This window comes from Mobula birostris, chromosome 14, assembly GCF_030028105.1.
Source record: "Mobula birostris isolate sMobBir1 chromosome 14, sMobBir1.hap1, whole genome shotgun sequence".
Lineage (NCBI taxonomy): Eukaryota > Metazoa > Chordata > Chondrichthyes > Myliobatiformes > Myliobatidae > Mobula > Mobula birostris.
Window position 1 is genome coordinate 10,025,582 of NC_092383.1, and position 21,751 is coordinate 10,047,332.

General features: G+C 43.2%; 1 protein-coding gene across 5 annotated transcripts in view; it reads right to left on the minus strand.

Annotated features, from left to right (window-relative positions):
• Positions 1-21,751, minus strand: part of akap13 (A-kinase anchoring protein 13) — a 561,754-nt gene that overhangs the window by 158,931 nt on the left and 381,072 nt on the right. For all 5 annotated transcript variants that reach the window (XM_072278084.1, XM_072278087.1, XM_072278081.1 and 2 more), the window contains 2 exons: positions 12,511-12,706; positions 9,840-9,924 (listed from right to left, as the gene is read on the minus strand). In XM_072278084.1, the coding sequence (XP_072134185.1) occupies positions 9,840-9,924; positions 12,511-12,706 (281 nt within the window). The remainder of the gene's footprint in view (positions 1-9,839; positions 9,925-12,510; positions 12,707-21,751) is intronic.

Sequence of the window (21,751 nt, forward strand, 5' to 3'; positions counted from 1 at the left end):
TGCACGTTGCATGCTGTATGCTGCACAGTGCTATCTGCTTGCTACTCTCTGCTTACAGCTATTGCCGCTGGCTAGCCTTCTTCATAGAGGGTGAAAAAAGGAGCCGAGTGTGTAAGCCTCCTCCTGCCAGTACAGAGCCTCTCCACCACCAAGACTCCTGCAGTGCGTCCTTGGGGCCACACAGGGAAACTGGGTATCTTACGGTCCCAGGCTAAACTACAGGGGATCTTGGAGGAGCAGTGGACCCCAGAGACATGGCATGCAGGTCCACCACTGTGTGGACATGCCCTGGCGCCCATCAACCACTGTCCCAGCTATGGGCAAATAGCCCCACTGCCTTGTGGTAAGTCTGTTGAGACAAGGCTAAGGGAGCACACCCTGACAGAAAAGCAATGCGCTGGTGGCGCGTAGTAGGTGGGCCTTAACAGACAAAGGACCCGGCAGCCTCCTGCAGCCAAGATGTGCTACCAGTTGTCCTGGGATCACCCTTGCTACTGAGATTTACCTCATCACGGTGAAGATAGTGCTACTGGGGATGGTGCACCCCCTGTGGCGCTTTAAAATCTTCCTTGCACAGGTCTCCATCTCTGACCACAGTGAACAATACCTGGACCTTACATATGGTTGAAATCTGACGGCAATGGGACGTCTGGCAATGGCAGCAGGTATGAATGGACTGGGAGCTCCTAGTCAGAACCCTGCACGGCAGCAGCACAGGGTATTTGGTCGTTAGCAGCTGGGACTGAGTGGCAGCTGTTTTCAGCAGACCCCTGCGCGACTGAACAGCCCTATTTAGGGACCGCACTGCTCACCCCAATTAGGGAAGGGCCTAGAAAACGTGGCCTAAAAATTTCCCATTCAATCACTCACCTGGATAGGTTACCGCGCCTAACGGGTTATTCCACTACTGCGGTCGAAATAAGAAACAAGATAACCTAAAACTGGCAACATGGAATGTAAGGACTCTCCTGGACTCATATGGCATCTCTGACAGACCTCACCGGAGAACAGCCTTGATCGCTGCTGAGCTGAGGCGCTACAACATCGACATTGCTGCCCTGAGTGAGACCAGGCTCCTGGATGAAAGCTCTTTAACAGAGGAAGGGATGGGTTACACCTTCTTCTGGAAAGGTTTCCCCCCAGTGGACAACATCTCCATGGAGTAGGCTTGGCCATCAATAACACCTTTCTACCAAGTCTCACAGAAACACCTGTTGGCATTAATGAAAGACTAATGACCCTCCTTATCTCCCTGGCAAAGAAACGTTATGCCACTCTTCTCAGTGCCTATGCACCAACTTTGCCATCTGAGAATGAGGCCAAAGAATGCTTTTATCAGACATTGGATGAAGCTCTTTGCTGGATCCCTAAGAATGATAAGATCCTTTTGCTTGGGGACTTCAACACTAGGGTGGGACAGAACAACAGGATATGGAGTGGAGTGCTAGGTAGGCATGGTATTGGCAAGGTGAATGGAAATGACATGAGGTTACTTACTCTTTGCTCTGAGCATAACCTTACTATAACCTTCACCAGCTTCAAGCAGAAGGCAAAATATAAGACCTCGTGGATGCACCCTCGCTCTAAACATTGGCACGATTGATTTCATCGTTGTGAGACGTAGTGACATCAAGGATGTTCTCATCACTCGTGCCATGAGAGGTGCAGTGTTGGACTGACCACTGTTTGATTGTGGCCAAGCTCCATATGAAAGCGCGTCGCCCCTTGTGGCTGCAAAAATCCAATAACAAATGGCTGATTTGCAACCACCTGAGAAACACAGAAGCAAGAAGTGAGTTTCGACGCATCCTAGCTGAGAAACTAAGGGAGCTGGAAACTTGTCTGAGCTGAGGAAATACCATGGAACAACAGTGGACCTATATCAGCTCTGCGCTCTATGAGGCAGCAGCCCAATCCATCGGCCATAAGAGCAGGAACCACCAAGACTGGTTTGACAATAACTCAGACACCATTCACAACTTGCTTAAGGACATGCACAAAGCACACCGGGCAACTTTAGACAACCCTCATCCACCAGCATCAGGCAGCTCGGAGGAAAGTGCAAAAGGCAATACGTGACATACAAAGTGAGTAGTGGACTGAAAAGGCCCATGAAATCCAGTCCTTTGCCGATAATAATGACACGCATAATTTTTACAATGCTGTCAAAACCATCTACGGCCTAATAAATCTGTGTTACTCCCCTGAAAACAGCAGATGGTCTAACACTTCTGAAGAATCAGAATACCACTCTGTTGAGCTGGGCTGAGCATTTTAACACCCTGCTTAATCAGGACTCTGACGCAGACCCCAGTCTACCACCAACTTTCCAGGAGGTTCTATCAGCTCTCCATTCCCTTAAGAACATCAAGTCCCCTGGCACTGACAATACCCCTGCTGAGTTACTGAAGAACAGAGGGTACATGCGTATGTGCACCCTCTACCAGTACATCACCAAGACCTGGACTGATGAGAACATCCCACAGCAATGGAGAAATGCAAACATCGTTGTCATTTATAAGAACAAGGGTAACAAGGCTATCTGCGGCAATAGTAGGGGCATATCACTCCTTTCTGTTGCTTGAAAGATCCTGGCTAAGGTGATGCTTCAGAGACTCATCAGCAACATCACCGAGTCAATGTTGCCTGAATCGCAGTGTGGATATAGGAAGAACAGGAGCACGGTCGACAGGATCTTGTGGTTTGCCAATGGAGTACCAGTGTCCCACCTACTCTACCTGCCTTCACTGTTGGTGATGAAAAGCTGTCAGTTGTGCCATCTTTCAAATACCTGGGGAGCATTCTGTCTGAGGATAGCGGCATTGACGACGACATCCAGAGCCGCATTAAACAGGCATCAGCTGCCTTTGGGAGACTTTGGCGTAGAGTCTTTCAGAACGGGAGCTTTCGTCCCTCCACAAAGGTCGCCGTATACCAAGCGGTCTGTGTCACCACCTTCCTTTATAGCTGTGAAGCTTGGGTAACCTACAGCCATCACATCAAGTCCTTGGAGAGCTTCCATATAAGCTGCCTCCAGCACGTCCTGGGAATTACCTGGCGTGAGTGGGTGCCTCACATTAAAATACTTGAAAAGACCAACTGCAGGAGTATTGAGGCTATGATCACCCAGCGTCAGCTGCAGTGGTTGGGGCACACGATAAGGATGTCCCCATGTCGGCTACCCCACAGAGTGTTACACAGTCAGCTACATCATGGTCGACGCTCAGCTGGAGGGCCGAAGAAGCGCTATAAGGATCAGATGAAGAATGCTTTAAGGAAATGCAAGATCAGACCCAAGGACCTGGAGGATGTTGCTGCTGACCGTACCACTTGGCGACAGCTGTGTAGGGACGGGGTTCATATTCTGGAGATGGAAAGAACAACCAGAAGACAGCAGAAGAGAGCCAGGAGAAATGCAGCCACGGTTGCCACCATTACCACATATACATGTCCCACCTGTAATGGAGCTTGTGGGTCCAGGATAGGACTGTATAGTCAAAGATCTCACCGTTAAAGGAGTGGACATCGTCATTGGATTTTGATGGACAACTGAAGAAGAAGTGGTCATATCAATCCTCATGATCACTTTCACAATGACTCCCTGGACTACAGACAGTACTAGACTAGTAAGAATCATGAGCTCGTTAGGCAGGCTTGGATCATAGTTTCAAATTTCAAAGTGAGTTATAACGAAAATGCATACATTTATTTATTGAGATACAACGCAGAATAGGCCCTTCCGACCCCTGAAGCCACACTGCCTAGCCGTTCCCCCAATTTAATCCTTGCCTTATCACGGGATAATTTACAATAACCAATTAACCTACCACTCACACCACTTGCTACCCTGAGATTCAGTTCCTTGTAGGAATTCACAGTAGAACAAAGAAATATAGTACCATCAATGGAAAAACTACACACAAAGTGTGACAAGCAACCAATGTGCAAAAGACGACAAAACTGTGCAAATGCAAAGAAACAGATAATAAAGGAACAATAACCGACCCTTCACTCAGAAGGTTGTGTGTGTGAAATGAGCTGCCAGTGCAAGTTTGATTTCAACGTTTCGGAGAAGTTTGGATAGGTACATGAATGGTAGGGGTATGGAGTGTGATGGTCAGGAGTAGGCAGTTTAACTGGTTTGGCATGGACTAGAAGGGCCAAAGGGCCTGCTTCTGCGTTGTATTTTTTCCATGACCCTATGACTTTAATACTGAGAACCTGAGTTGTAGAGTACTTGAAAGTGAATCCATAGGTTGCGGATTCAGTTCTGTGTTGAGCTGAGTGAAGTTCTCCACGCTGGTTCGGGAGTCTCAGGATAATAACTGTTCCCACACCTGGTGGTCTAGGACCCAAGGCTTCTGTTGCTCCAGCAACAATGATAAGGGGATGATTCACACCTCCAACTACCCATCCACATTTCCAATAGCCAGGACTTCTTACGGAAACCTTGTAATGTCCTTCCCATTTCAAATGGTTGCTAATTAAAATGCGCTAATTATGCATTGGAGCTGCTGTGCAAGCTTTAAGCAAAAGGGCAACACCAATTTCCTACATTTCGCTCCTTCCAGAGATTGAAAGTACACAATAAAGGGCATTACGAATTTAAAGAGCTTTAGCAAAATAGTGAACAATCTCTATTGACTAAGCAATGCAGCATATTGAAGGTTATTTTAGTTATTTGGAGATAAAACAGGCCCTCCTAGCCCAACGAGCCTATTTATCCAATTACACCCATGTGACTAACCTACTAACCCGTATGTCTTTTGGAATGTGGGAGGAAACCAGAGCATCTAGAAGAAACCCACGAGGTCACAAGGGATACGTGCAAACTCCTTACATACAGTGGTGGGGCTTGACTTTGGGTTGCTGGCTCCGTAACAAGTGTTATGTTAGCTGTTACACTACCATACTGTGCCAAAAGATCAGAAGTAGGCATTTGGTGTGATGCATTTTCAAATCAGTGAGTTATTGGAATGCTCCCATAGACCGAGTGATTGAAGCAAAATGTACAATATACTTCAGATGAATAATGAGATGCAATAGAGGTTTGGGAAAAAGAGTGGATCACAAGTTCCAAAAGTGCATTGGTGCTAGCATGGACACTTTGGACCTAATGGCATCTTTCATTCGATAAGACCATAAGATATAGAACATAGAACATAGAATAGTACAAGCACATTACAGGCCCTTTGGCCCATAATGTTGTGCCGACCCTCAAACCCTGCCTCCCATATAACCCCCCCCATCTTAAATTCCTCCATATACCTGTCTAGTAGTCTCTTAAACTTCACGAGTGTATCTGCCTCCAACACTGACTCAGGCACCAACCACTTTCTGAGTAAAAAACATTCCACGCACCAACCACTTTCTGAGTAAAAAACCTTCCTCTAATATCCCCCTTGAACTTCCCACCCTTTACCTTAAAGCCATGTCCTCTTGTATTGAGCAGTGGTGCCCTGGGGAAGAGGCGCTGGCTATCCACTCTATCTATTCCTCTTATTATCTTGTACACCTCTATCATGTCTCCTCTCATCCTCCTTCTCTCCAAAGAGTAAAGCCCTAGCTCCCTTAATCTCTGATCGTAATGCATACTCTCTAAACCAGGCAGCATCCTGGTAAATCTCCTCTGTACCCTTTCCAATGCTTCCACATCCTTCCTATAGTGAGGCGACCTGAACTGGACACAGTACTCCGAGTGTGGCCTAACCAGAGTTTTATAGAGCTGCATCATTACATCGCGACTCTTAAACTCTATCCCTCGACTTATGAAAGCTAACATCCCATAAGCTTTCTTAACTACCCTATCTACCTGTGAGGCAACTTTCAGGAATCTGTGGACATGTACCCCCAGATCCCTCTGCTCCTCCACACTACCAAGTATCCTGCCATTTACTTTGTACTCTGCCTTGGAGTTTGTCCTTCCAGAGTGTATCACCTCACACTTCTCCGGATTGAACTCCATCTGCCACTTCTCAGCCCACTTCTGCATCCTATCAATGTCTCTCTGCAATCTTCGACAATCCTCTACACTATCTACAAAACCACCAACCTTTGTGTCATCTGCAAACTTGCCAACCCACCCTTCTACCCCCACATCCAGGTCGTTAATAAAAATCACGAAAAGTAGAGGTCCCAGAACAGATCCTTGTGGGACATCACTAGTCACAACCCTCCAATCTGAATGTACTCCCTCCACTACGACCCTCTGCCTTCTGCAGGCAAGCCAATTCTGAATCCACCTGGCCAAATTTCCCTGGATCCCATGCCTTCTGACTTTCTGAATAATATCGGAGCAGAATTAGGCCATTTGGCCCATCAAGTCTGCTCCGCCATTTTATCATGGCTGATCCATTTTCCCTCGGCCCCAGTCTCCTGCCTTCTCCCTTTATCCTTTCATGTCTTGATCAATCAAGAATCTATCAGCCTAAGACCATAAGACATCAGAGTATAATTAAACCATGCAGCCCATTTGATTACAGCTGATTTACTGTCTTTCTCAACTCCATTCCCCTGCCTTCTCCCCATAACTGTTGACACCCTTACAAGTTAAGAACCTGTCATCCTCTGCTTTACCACTTGGCTTCCTGCAGCAATGAACTGCACAGATTTACCACACTCTGACTTTCCTTTGCAATTCTCCAATTCCTTGGTAGCTCGACTGCAAACTCCATTTACCTTTGATGTTATGGATCTGAATAGCTCTAGCATTTATTTCCATTCTCCCTCAGTAACATTAATAAAGTCACATACCATCTTCCAGCCCTTTACTACTGAACCATTGGAAAGATTACTGTATAAGGTGGACCCTTAGTCAAAGACTGACTCATCTCTATTGCTGACTTCTTTACAATTTCATTCAAATAAACCCAAAATCTCTGATTCATATTATTTCAGACTAGTGCTACTACAGCTCAAGGTCTGTGAATCTGTTCAGGAAAAGCAAACTAGCTCATCCTTTTATTTCCAAAGGAAGTGGTTAAGCCTCAACTTTATCCTTAGAACAGAGGGCTTTATCGTCACACTGCTTCGTATTATTCAGTCAATGCTAGGGAACCATTCAACAATCGCCCCCTTATGTTTTCAATCTTCTCTTGTAATTGGTATTGAACTATTTTTTAGCTCTTTGCTCTGGATGACAAACATTGAACACACTGAGACTTGGCCAGGCACTTACGTATGGTTATGTTCCCGCCACTTCAACAGCTCCAAATCCCAAAACAAATTAAGATGCAAATAAATGGCCAGACCAATGCCTGCTGAGGCCACAGTGCTGTGTGGATCACTGACACAAGCAAAGAGGGAGTTTAAAAGTATTGCATTAGTGGCAAGTTAACCTGAGGTCGGTATCCAGTTGAAAGAACTAAATCGTCACTTTGGGAGAGTTTTCAGAAGTTAATTAGGTTAATGCAGTCTATTTATCTGTGCTCTATGTTTCAGAGATGGGAAACGTTTGAAGGATCTCGGCCCGAAACGTTGACTGTTTATTCCCGTCCATAGATGCTGCCTGACCTGCTGAGTTCCTCCAGCATTTTGTGTGTGTTGCTCTGGGTTGTGCTTATTACACTGTCCTCCCTTTTGCCTCAACCCCCGATTCAAATTCTGGACTAAGGCCAAGCCGATAATTCATCGGCAGAATTAATTTACTTTATTTTTTTATTTATTGAAATACAGGGCAGAATACGACCTTTGGGCCCTTTGAGCCGTGCCACCTAGCAATCCCGAGATTTAACTATCCTAATCACAGGACAATTAACCTGCCTACTAGTATGTCTTTGGACTGCCAGAGGAAACTGGGGCACCTGGAGGAAACCCACATGAGCAAGGGGATGAAGTACAAACTTCCTCTACTGTAAAGATGAAGCCACACTCAGGTTGGAGGAACAACACCTTATATTCCGTCTGGCTAGCCTCCAACCTGATGGCATGAACATTGACTTCTAATGCCCCACCTCCCCCTCGTACCCCATCCGTTACTTATTTATATGCACACATTCTTTTTCTTTTCCTCTCTCTCCTTTTTCTCCCTCTGTCCCTCTCACTATACCCCTTGCCCGTCCTCTGGGTTCCCCCCCCTTTTCTTTCTCCCTAGGCCTCCTGTCCCATGATCCTCTCATATCCCTTTTGCCAATCACCTGTCCAGCTCTTGGCTCCATCCCTCCCCATCCTGTCTTCTCCTATCATTTCAGATCTCCCACTTTCAAATCTCTTACTAGCTCTTCTTTCAGTTAGTCCTGACGAAGGGTCTTGGCCCGAAACGTCGACTGTACCTCTTCCTAGAGATGCTGCCTGGCCTGCTGCGTTCACCAGCAACTTTGATCTGTGTTCCTTACAGGCAGTGTTGGGAATTGAATCCAGGTCGTCTGTACTGTAAAGTGTTGTGCTAAACACTACGCTACCGTGGTATGGTTTCAACAAAACATTCAGAAACTGGTACCAAGCCTCTTCCCTAAAGATCAGATCAGTGAGCAACCGAACCTCTGCCTCCACACCCCCAACCCCCACCACATGCTGTTCTCCACTATTTCCTGTTAGCTCATGACTACTACCCTGGCTCTTGCTCTGAAACAGGGTTTTAGAAGCAAATAACTGAGTGTTACATTTCACTTCAATACAGGTACAGCTGTTTGTCAGATGGATTCAAAATGCTGTCAAGAAAAAAGAAATTTGACCAATATTCATCATCAGTGCCATCAAAACAAAATAACATTTCTTGCCAAAAGCTTGTTGTGTGCAAATCACCCAACGTATTTACGTAGAAAACATGAGTTTGAACCTTAAAGGCAAATCGCTGGGAGTTCCAAAGGGCAAGAGAGATTCTAGTTAAATGAAAGCACCTTTGTCTACTTTGGAATGACAGTTGCTCTTATCATGCCAGGTTCAACTACCAGTATGTTAGCGGACACATTGGAGACGCCAATAGCCATAACACCTGCCCACCAACCTCAGAGCAAAGTTCCCTTGGGGCAATTCTACATTGTCATTTCACAGCAGCTATTACTGCCTGGTTTGGTGTGGCATCCTCACACAATATACAGAAACTACAGTCAACTGTCAAGTCCACAGAAAAGGCCTGGCTGCATTCTACCATCACTACAGGACTGGTATGCGTCTAAGACAAAGAAGCGGACAGGAAAAATCATTGCAGACACTACCCACCCTGCAAGCTGCCTTTTCCAAATGCTCCCTTCTGCAAAATGCCACAGGCCTATTAAAATCAAAACCTCAAGCCACCTTAAAACTTTCTTCCCACAGACAGTTAATATGATCGAGCATTCTAATGAGCCCAGCCTCTCCATCTCTGATACTGCACTGTAAACACTTTTAACTACTTTTTATGACGCTGTTTACATTATAAATAAATGCTGGTATGTATGTGTTTACCACATTTTATTCCATATCTGTACTTTAAACTTTATCTTTGATATAATCTTTATTCTTCATAATTGTTGAAGGTTTGGTTTCGTGTGGCATCAACACACCACAGCAAAATTCCTAATACGTGTAAATGTATATGGCAAATAAAGTTGATTCTTGAATTAAGGATGACAAAATGAGACCTTTATATGTGAAAACCACTTACTGCTACTGACTACCAAGACGTGGCAGGGGCAAGGCCTATCTATAAGAGGAGTCAACTCCCAATTAGGATTCAACATTTTTGGAACAATGAGAAAATATGGAAAAGCCAAAGAGTTAACAGGACAACATGCATTTTTTTTTTAAAAAATAAGTGCAAGATGCTTAGCATTCCCACTTTTGCTTGCTCCAAACACATACACCACATTAATTAATGATTATTGTATCTGTCCACTAATAATGCTGAGTAGAGTACTCACTGTCTATGCTTGGAGGGCTGATAGCCTGGAGTGAAATAGATTTTGTTAATGGAGGAGCAGAACGCAGCTGTGGTCTGGCCAAATTCTGTAGAGAAACAAAATGTTTACTTTTAATAAATCATTATCCTAATGGAACTCCCTATAAAGTCACAAGCAAAATCTACAGCACCTAAAAAGGTTAATTTTAATTGCACCAGCACTAAAATCCAGATATCTACTTAAACAATAGAGTGAGTATAACAGTCTTATCTAACACAATAGCTATTTAAAACACGGCCTCTGTTTAAAATTGGAGATGAAGTAATTATAAATGTGGTAGAAATGTGCTGAGCATTTCCTCTATCACAGCACTAAAGAAAATGTATTAATAGTTAAGCAAATAAGCAGAACCAAGACAAAAGTGAGGTCATCGGCTTGAACTCAGCAGGAAGGGAAGAGAGCATTTGGTAGATGACGACAAGCTAAAAGTCCAAAGATATTTTGGGAACTCCTCCTGACTATAGATAATTAAAATATCAGGGGCAGGAACAAAAATTAATCAAAATGCTAATGGAATGATGGTTTTGTACAGAATGAGGATGAAACACATTGGATAGAGGAAGTTACTTTGCTATATAACGCCTTGGTTAGACCATAATCAGCGCAGTGACAGCAGTTTTGGACAAACATCTTGGGAATGTTCTACCAGCCTTGGAAGGAGCGCAGTGATTTCCAGCACAATATCAGGATTCTGAGGGATAGACAACAATGGGAAATTGTGTCGAGACAAAGGCGTATTATCTACTACTCCAGGGCAATGTGAGACAAATAATAAATGCTGCCTAAAGTTGTGAGCCTACATCCTGTGAAATGAGCATTCACAACCAAACTGAAGTTGTTATCGACATGGAGTGTACAGAAGTGAGGGAGCCATTGGATTAAAATTTACAAGATGTTAAGGGAAATAAATTGTTTGAGGTGATTGGGGAATGCATAATCTAAAAATTAAAACAAACCTTTGAGGTGCCAACTGGGTTTATATTTAACTATGTCAATTATAACAATGTATTCCCAATAACTTTGTATCATTACTATGCTATGTTTATTATTACGAAACTAATAAAAAGACTGAAAAAGAAAGAAAAAGAAAGCCTTTCAGGTGTGAGGTTCTGAATTATGTTTAAATCAGAAGATGACAGCAAATCTCTTCCACAAGCAACCATTGATACCAAGCCAGAATCAGAATCAGGTTTAAGATCACTGGCATGTGTCGTGGTGTGGGCACGTGGCCAAGTGGTTAAGGCATTGGACTAGCGATCTGAAGGTCGTGAGTTTGAGCCCCAGCCGAGCAATGTGTTGTGTCCTTGAGCAAGGCACTTAATACAACATTGCTCTGTGATGACACTGGTGCCAAGCTGTATGGGTCCTAATGTTCTTCCCTGTGTGTGTGTGTGTGTGTGTGTGTGTGTGTGTGTGTGTGTGTGTGTGTGTGTGTGTGTGTGTATGTATGTATGTATGTATGTGTGTGTGTATATATGTATGTATGTGTGTGTGTATATATGTATGTATGTGTGTGTGTATATATGTATGTATGTGTGTGTGTATATATATATATATATATATATATATATATATATGGAATAAGCTGCTCCTGAATCATTGAGTATGCACCTCCTTCCTTACGGTAACAATGAGAAGTGGGCATGCCCTGAGTGATGGGGGTCCTTAATGATGAACACTGTGTTTTAGAGTCACTGTTCCTTGAAGATGTCCTGGATACTACTGAGGCTAGTGCCCTGTACTTACAGAGAATTTGTTATTTTGTGAAAGCAGTACGGAGCAGGACACAAAATATATTATGAATTGTATTAAAAATAAAATAAATAATATTTGCTAGGAGGAGTAATGAGTTCATCGATTATTGACAAATCTGATGGTAGAGGGGAAGTAGCTGTTCCTAAAATGTTGAGTGGCTATTTTCAAGCTCCTGTACCTCTTCCCTGATGAGAGTAAGAAGAGGGCGTGTCCCAGATGGTGAGGGTCCTATTCTTTGTTAACAGAAGGCATTCAATAATTTGGGGAAAATGCAGGTGTAGGGAGACAGATCATAGATTAAGCTAATCTTAGTGAAGATCAGGAGAATGATAGGAGATGAATAGTCTTTCCTGTCCCTACTTTAATATTTTCTTTATATATTCAGAGATGCAGTGAAGAACCGGCCCAACAAGCTGCACTACTGAACAACCCACCTATTTAACCCTGGCCTAATCACAGGACAAATTTACAATGACCAATAAACCCTCTACCTGGTACGACTTTGGAATGTAGGGGGGAAACTGGAGTAATTGCACGCACTTATGGGATGGACGTACAGGACGGCATCAGAACTGAACACTGAACTTTCACGCCTCGAGCTGTGATAATGTTGTGCTAACCACCACGGTACTGCAGCACCCTAATATCACAGTTCAAAACCTCTTTGTTGGATACGAGACCCCTTCGGTCATTTAGAGTGTGAAGTATCAGATGTCAAAATGCCCTTCAGCATTCAGCATGTATATTCAGCTTTATGGTTTAAACAACATGTCCTGAATGATGATTAATGCTTTGCCATCCTGCTAACATTGATAAGAGCCCAAGTTAATAAGTTTTAGTCTTGACCACCATTCATTTGCATTAGAAACCAATTTACCGGGTTATCAAATACGCTGCCCTCGCTGTGGTCCGACTCCATCTCTTCCTCAGTCAGCGAGACAAGCGATCCACGGTCATCAGTACAGACCACTGGAGCTCGACGAGGGTCCCGGGAATTCTGAAGAACAGACTCCATGGTACGTGGTGGTTCTTTTGTCACCTCACTGCCAGCTGTCAGACCTTCTAGGCTGTAACTAAACATAGATGCGACAGGATCAAGTAACATCTTTACTGTTGCAAGCTTGGAAACCAATGCAGGTAGCCAAAGGTAAGATAAAGGGGCAGTATTAAACCATTTGGCCCATAGAGTCTGTTCCACCATTCAATTATAGAACAGCACAGCACAGTACAAGCCCTTCAGCCCAAGATCTTGTGCCAATCCTTTAAACTACTTTAAGATCAATCAAACCCTCCCCTCCCAAAGTCCTCCACTTTCCTTTCATCCTTGTTCCCATCTAAGAGTCTGTTAAATCTCCCTAATGTATCTGCCTCTACCACAACCCCTGGCAGCATGTTAAATGCACCCATCACTCTCTATCTAAAAAATGTACCTCTGAAATCTGCCCTACACTTTTCTTCAATCACCTTAAAATTATGCTCTCTTGTATTTGCCATTTCTATCGTGGGAAAAAGTCTTTGGCTGTCCACTCTGTCTATGGCTCCTATCAGCTTTTATAGCTCTATCAAGTCACCTCTCATTCTCCATCATTCCAAAGAGAAAAAGCCCTAGCTCGTTCAACCTTTCCTCATAAGATGTGCTCTCTAATCCAGGCAGCACCTTAGTAAATCTCTATTGCATTCATCCTAGAATGAGGGGACCAGAACTGAACACAACGTGGTTGATTTATTTTCAACCCTTTTCCCCCCACCTTCTACCTGCAACCCTTAACCCATTTACCAGTCACGAACCTATCAATCTCTGCCTTAAACACACCCAATGACTTGGCCTCCTCTGCTCTCTATGGTAACAAGTTCCATAGATTCACTACCCCCGGCTAAAGAATTTTCTCCTCATGTTAGTTTGAAGGGATGACCCTTTACTCTGAGGCTGTTCCCTCAGGTCCTGGACCTTCCTATTAGTCCTTAGAATTACCTCCTCTTCAAAGTTTTCCAGGGCTACTGAAATCACAAATAGTTCATCACACAGAAAGGGAAATATATAACCCAGTTCAACTACTTGCATTAGGCCAGAAGAGAAAAAGACATCAACACTAGGAATATGAGATGATCTAGAGAGCACGTGGGAGGAATTGGTACAGTCATAACGGCCTTTAAATGGGCAACAGACAAGGATGGAGATGACGGTGAAGATACAATGGTTTAATGCAAAGGGATAAACAAAAGTTGCATGGAGGCTTACTGTATTTAAAGAAAGTAGGATCCATGCAATATGAACATCACAGGAAAGCCCGGCATTTAATTGCCATCCTTGTTATTTCAAGAGCAATTAAGAGCAAACCACAATAAGTGAATGGGGGAGTCACACCAGATAAGGCTGACAGATCTCATTCTGCTGATGTGGTGATGGAGGCAGATGCTCTCACATCATTTAAGCAACATCTACGCAAGCACGTAAATTGCCAATGCATAAAAAGCTACTGACCAAATGGGGGTAAGTGGGAATAGTGTAGATAGGTGCAAAGGTCAGCAAAGGCCTGTTTCTAAGCAATACACTAATAGTCTATGATCTATGAATGTTATCGCATTCAGAGCGGTTGATATTCCTGTTATTTATCTACTGCCATAGAGTCTGAAAGTGACGTTAAAAATTAAACTCAAATCCACAACTGGAGGCTGGCCTGTTTTGTCCATGTCCAGATGCCAACTCATCTGCTGACTTCTGGCATCCTCCCCTTACTGAGGAAAGTTGTGTTTCTTTTGGCAAGGCAAGCAGGAGAGGAAAAATAATCATTATGTACGATTTAGGGAAAAAAAAATATTTTACTTTTCTGGTGCGTGGGAACGGCAATTAGTACCAAGAGTGGTCTCACTACCCCGAGACATGAAGGAATTCAAGTCCAATAACAAAAGCACATTTAATGCGGAAACACTCAGTACATTGGGGAACTTGGAGACGACCTCAAGAAGCACCTTTCGTGCATTTAGCAGCGAGCACCCATCCACCACAGCTCACAGACACTGGACAGACCATGGACCCAGCAAGCATTCCCTGTACTAAAAGAGCAGCGCACTCAGTAAAAGTTCTCAGCATAAACAGAATTGGCACCCTCACCCCATTCCTGCAAAAGTATCATTTAACACAGTCTTTTGGGAGAAGAAAAGGAATAACCAGCAGTAAGTAACTCAGAGTCAAACAGAAACATATTTTGCTCCATAATGAGTCCTAAAACCAGAAATTTATTCCACTTTTTTTTTCCAGTTTTTATTCTTGGAATTTTAATCAATAAAGGCTTGGATTGGTGGAGAGGATGATGATGTCATCGAGTGTATGGAGATGCATGGTCCTTCTTCACAAGGAAGAATTGAGTAATGGGGAGAGGTTGAGCAGGTTGGGATTGGAGTGTAGGAGAATGAGTGGTGATCTTATAAGTGTGTATAAGAGGTGCATAGATAGGATGAAAGCATATAAACTCTTTCCTGGGCTGGGGAATCAAGTATTAGAGGCCAGAGGCTTGCACTCAACAATTCAGGAACAGCTTCTTCCCCTTCGCCATCCAGCATCAGAATCAGGTCTAATGTCATTGGCATATGTTGTGAAATTTGTTGTCTTTGCAGCAGCAGTACAATGCAATATATACTAACAGAAAAAAGTGAATTACAGTAAAATATATATGATAGTTAAATTAAATAAGTAGTGCAAAAATATTTAAAACGTAATGAGGTAGCGTTCATGGGTTCCGCGTCCATTCAGAAATTGGATGGCGGGGGGAAGAAGCTGTTCCTGAATCATTGAGTGTGTGTCTTCAGACTCCTGTACCTCCTTCCTGATGGTAGAAATGAGAACTAAGCATGTCTTGGATGGTGGGGATCCCTGATGATGGATACCACTTTTTTGAGGCATCACTTCTTGAAGATGTCCTGGATGGTTGGGTAGTGAGAGGGAAGAGATTTAATAGGAACCTAACGGGCAGCATTTTTCACCCTGAGGGTGGTCAGTAGGTGGAATGAAAGAGGAAGCAGTTAAGGCAAATTAAGTAAACAAATTTGAAATGAATGAACTCTTCTAGGGCTTCTAGACCGGTACAGGTATCAACAATAACTGACGTTTCAATGACAAACTCTGCCATCTTCTTCAGGGATGATGAATTTGAAATTTGAAAGGTACTTGACAGAGGCATTGGAAAGAATTGAAAGATTAGCTTTATTTCTCACACGTACATCGAAACATACAGTGAAATGCATCGTTTTGCAACAAAGCAAGTCGTGGAGGAATGTGCTGGGGGCAGCCTACAAGTCTCGCCACACTTCTGGTGCTGACACAGCATGCCCACAACTCACTAACCCTAACCTGTACCTTTCTGGAATGTGGGAGGAAAGCCGAGGAATTGAACCCCGATCTTACAGATGGCTGCTGTAATGAGCCACGGTAACCACTACACTACCATGCAAATCCCACTCTATCGTACCGGAGCATAGGAGAATGAAAGATAATCTTATGAAAGTGTATAAGATCATGAGGGGCATATATAGGGTGAATGTGCACAGTCTTCTTCTCAGGGCTTGTGAATCAAGTACTACAGGGCACAGGTTTATGGTGAGAGGAAAGAGATTCAATAGAAAGGTGAAGCACAACTTTTTTATCCAATGGACAGGGAGCAGATGGAGTGAGCTGCTTGGGGAAGTAGTCAATGCAAGTAAATTAACAACATTTGAACAGTGCCTGGACAAGGATATGGATAGGAAAGGTTTAGATCTAGGGTGACAAAACTTTAACATGGGCTAGCCAATCTTGTTGGCTCACAGCATGCAGTGCCACTTTTTGATTCTTTAAATCCCACCTATAACAAAAAGATACATAGTTATATTTACTGCCAAATGAAGCAGCGGATGACTTTTCACAACTCAAGAGCAGTGAGATGTTTTCACAGGAAATGTCTCACGTTGGTTTGGCACCAGCTAGACAGTTGTGAGAGCACGTGACATTGGACGATATGTTTTGTAATCCTCTCAGACTTGGTATACACATCAGTGTTTGGAACAATACAATTTAGAAATGATATTATTCTTCAAATGTCTTTTTAAAAGAATAATCATTTTTGAAGTAAAATGCTTCAATATTTCAATCAGTCTCTGTTACATTTTTATTAATGCAGAAACAATGAATACATGTAAATAAGAAACAGGAGTCGTCCTTTTTCCTTAACAACATCCATAATTATTGCTATTAATTCATTAATCAATGATAATCTCTGCTCAAAATTACCATGACATGTGAGAGAATTTTCTTTAGAAGATTATTGCCAATTTGGGCACACACACTCAAAAAGTTTGGCATCCAGTTTTAGAGACTATTGGATAAGTGGAACCCACTTAGATGGGAACTTTGGTCAGCATGGGCCAGTCGGGCCAAAGGGCCTGTTTCACTGCTGTATGCTATGATGTCACCTGAATGTGCTAAACTGCAGCAAAGACAGTCAAGGTTGGCCTGAGTTGTGAAGTTCCAATGGGCAACCAAGAATGATCAAGATCAAGCCACGAGAAGCCTTGCTTCAGTACTCACTTCCCTCGTGAAGAGAGGTACAGCAATTCCCTACCTAAGGAATCACTGGTTCCTTTAAGCAAAGTTGGGGACGCAGGGGCTTTCAGTATCCCAACTATAAAAAACTGCTCCTAACCCTGTTTCCCCAATCCACCAAACATAAAAGGTTAGCTCCCAAAGCCGTGTTTTTCCCATCGGAACACAAGATTCCCTTCATTGCTCCTCCAAATCTTATCAACAGGAAAATATTTTAGTTGAGTTTTCCACACCACCCCCCATCCCACTCATGTTCAAAAAGACAAAATCTATCAGATGAAATTATTTTTTTTCTAGGAATAATTGTGCACAGAAATAACTTGACTCAGATGCACTTTTCTTGGCCGTTCAACAGATTCCTCTGGCAACCAATGGCACCCTGGGATTGTTTAGGGCTTTAATCTTTTATTTACAGAATCTGTTATCATAAGATGCACCAAGAATATATTTGCTCTTATTTCCTCAGCTCTTTATTTGAAACTCTAAAGAAATGAACTGAACCTCTGTGCTCTGGTCAGCTCCTGGTATGGTCCATACCTTCTGCAACTAAGGTCACACTCTGTGACAAAGGGCTGCATTTCAGAAGGACACCAGCTCATACTGGAAATAAGAGGAGAAAGATCAGAACAGGGAAGGAAATAACAAACTGAAATATGTGCATATACAGGAAGTTTCAGCACAAGGTTTCATGCAATAGCAGCAAACCACATTCAAAACGGGAGGTTAATAAAAATTGTTAGGTGTTTGTTCACGTAAAGCTTTTCAAGCTTCTAAGCTGGTTGAAGATGTTCTGCCGAACTATCTCTTTTACATGCTGATTAAGAAGTTACACTAAATTCAATGTGCAGTCAGTACTGTTGATGTCAACCTTTCCTGTCAAATTGTATTTACATCACCACCACTGACAGAACTCTGAAATAGATAGATAGATAGACATACTTTATTGATCCGAGGGAAATTGGGTTTCATTACAGTTGCACCAACCAAGAATAGAGTATAAATATAGCAATGTAAAACCATAAATAATTAAATAATAATATGTAAATTATGCCAGATGGAAATAAGTCCGGGACCAGCCTATTGGCTCAGGGTGTCTGACCTTCCAAGGGAGGAGTTGTAAAGTTTGATAGCCACAGGCAGGAATGACTTCCTATGACGCTCAGTGTTGCATCTCAGTGGAATGAGTCTCTGGCTGAATGCACTCCCATGCCCAACCAGTACATGATGCAGTTAACCCAGGTCACTGGCACTATGGAGCATTATGCTAACTGCTGTGCTACTGGGCCACCCTTAGCATGCCCACAACTCACTAACCCTAAACCTGGTCAAGAATGCGCCAACGAACAACAATTCCTTGGGACACAACTTCCAGATAGTCAATTATTTCACTTTTTCTACGCCTTTTACTTATTCTTTCTATCTAAATTGTGTTTCAGAAACTGTTGTAGCCTATGACTTAGGTTAGAGTTCAATCAAGTCATCTAGCGCTTTGGTGTCCCCAAGAAAATTCTAGGAAAGGACCGCAAGCACAAGTTCAGGAGACCGGAGACAGAGTGCGGGGCTATGATCGACTCTATTTCTCGTCGATTGAGAGGTCAAGGAAGATTGGAAACATCGAGGTGAAGACGGAAGAGGCTAGGTCAGCAGTTGTTCCTCCTAGGTTGGGCAGAGGTCGGAGGTAGTTTTTCATGGGTCGGGCCGCAGGTCGAGAGGCTGCGGGCAGGCAATCGCTCCCCACAACCTGAGTTCGACCTGTCTCTCTCCTCGATGCTGATGAAGGTTGTTTTTGAAATTCTGAGACACATGTGATTATTGGTGTGGACTGTAGTTCATATTGGCTTCTGACTTCAGTTTTTCACCCAAAGATTGGTGGGTGGGTGATATGTTATGGTTGAGGATTTGAGACATTTTGGTGTTTTTACATGTGAGTGATCTGTTAGATTTTATGTGTACGAGACAGGTTGGGGGCTCGATGTTATTGCTGATGTTTTTTTGTGTGGGAGGGGCTTGGGGGTCAGGGGCTTGATGCTTTAGCTGCCGTGACCGGGTGGGTGGTCTGTTTTTGTGCAAGGGTGGGGTTGGGTTGTTTGGTATTTGAGAGTTCAAATCAGTATTAAATCATGGGCAGCACCGGACAATTCAGTGCATGGCCATTATTATTGCTGCTGCCAATTTAGCAAAATTTAATACTGGAAACCAAAAGCTGATACACTGAGTGACTAAAGTTACTATCGCACACTACTACAAATCTCGTAACAATACTGTCCTGTGTTTTCCAACATGAGACCAAAAGAAAAGCATAATTATGTCTGGTTGCCACCTTGTTTTGAGGCTGTTCAGATCTTCTGCTTCCTCACCCTCAACTACACCTCACCAATCAGAAAAGATAAATGATGGGCAGCTAGTAGGACAAACAGCAAGGCCAAAAGAGTCTACTGGCTGCTAGCCTCTTTACGATTATCTCACCCAAGGAAGCGTCATTAGGGAGCCTAGACATCGAATGCCCACCAACATCCATCCCATCCTCCTGCCCCTCAAACCTTGAGGACAGGATGCTTATTTGGCAGCAGGGCAGTGTGTCGAGTTCCAGCAGAGATCAAGTAATACAGAACAGCAGAAGAAAGGAAATAACGGAAAAGATTCAAATGAGTCGAGCCTTGTGTTACACACTGGGACAGTTGACAATGATTTGTCTGTGGCATCAGTTTTCATTCTCACAGCTGCAATCCTTGGGCAAGTTGATTTAAAGAGTCTATTTCTGATCATTTCCAAAGGTTGCACAAGAGACCAGGCTTCAGTGAAAGAATATTTACAGAACAATAGATAGATGTGAGTTTTGATTAGTCTTGAACACCACAAATGCAGTCAAGTGTGTGTAAGCAGAATGTTAGAATCCATTTGTGTGGGTTAAAGTAGGTGCTTGTATTGGTTTTTTCTGTTACCTTCTTCTATGAATTGGCGGCCTCTTTATGACATCTCCAAGCATTCCCACAGAACTGAAAATGAATCATGAATTGCAAAAATAAAGGAATGAGGCGAGAAAGGCTGAGAGAAGATAGAAAGAAGAAAAAGAAATCTGGAAAGAGAAATGATGAACATCAGCAAGGGATAAAACTAAACTGAACAGGAATCCTTCATCCAGAAGCCAAATATCTCAAACAAACAGCAATTAAAACCACATCTTCCTCTATGTTTTGCTATGATGTCATTCTGTACTTCATGAGCCAATTGTAGAAATATGTCACTCAACCCAATGCTAACAGTAACGTTTTTAAGATGAGCTTCCTTTTCCGAATCTCGACATAACTTGGGACATCCAATCAGTTTTCAGGCTATTTTTTTTTCTCGAAGGAAATACTGCTGGTTCTCGAGTCCGGTGAACTCAAATAAGCGTCATTTCAGAATGTAATGTCAAAACAGCCTCTCACCGTGGAAAGGGTGACGGCACTTTGTCCCTTGCTAGTCAGAGAGAGAGAGAGTGCGAGCCTGTGGCAATGCGAAGTGCTGGGTTATGGACTGCAGATCATGGTCTCTTCGGAGGCTTTGCTATTGCTTGCTTGGTGGGTGGTGTGTGCTGATGCTGCCTGCTGGAACAAGCGGGGAAGGGGGAAGGGGGAGAGTTGATGCTCTGTTGCTGTTTGTGTGTGGGGGTGGGCTTTGGGATTCTAACATTCCTCTGACATTCACTCTTTGGGGTTTTCTTCTGTTTTGTGGATGTCTGTGAAGAGTAAGAATTTCAGGTTGCATTCTATATACATTCTCTGATATTAAATGGAACCATTGAACCAGCTGGTTTGTGTTGTCTGGCCAACTTTAAATTCTGACCTTGATATTTTTCTAACAGCAATGAAAATAATGAGTTCAGTTCATGATCTGATCATATGTTATCATCTTCAACTTCCATCTCTTTCTGGAGTACTCAAATCAGATCAATCCTTTTCACTAGAAGTTTGCAATGGAGCCACTGAAGCACACAATTTTTTCATAGTAATTAAGGATTGCTAGAATAACTGGGGATTGAGTATTGTGACTTTTCACATTTAAACTTCTGTACTGATAGAAAAATAATTGAAAGAGTTTAGTCTGGGATGGATGGCTGGACAGAATTTAATCCACTTGCTCCAATGAATAATTTAAGCCCCCCCCCCCGCCAGAATAAGATTAAGATTATCTTTATTTGTCACATGTACATTGAACCTTACAGAGAAATGCATCAGTTGCACTAACAACCAACACAACCCGATGATGTGCTAGGGGCAGCCTGTGAGCATTTCCACGCTTCTGGTGTCAAAATTGCATGGCCATAATTTATTACTTAAACCGTACATCATTTTTTGGAACACGAGAGGAAAGCAAGAGTATCCAGATGGAAATCCATGCGACCACGGGGAGAATATACAAGCTCCTTACAGACCGGCAGGAATTGAATCCTGATCTCTGACCGCTGGCACTGTAAAGTGTTTCACTGTTGTGCTACCATGCCACCACCCTGTCCCACCAAGGTTAAGCATTTCCTTAGCACCCATGACTGATGCTCCACTAA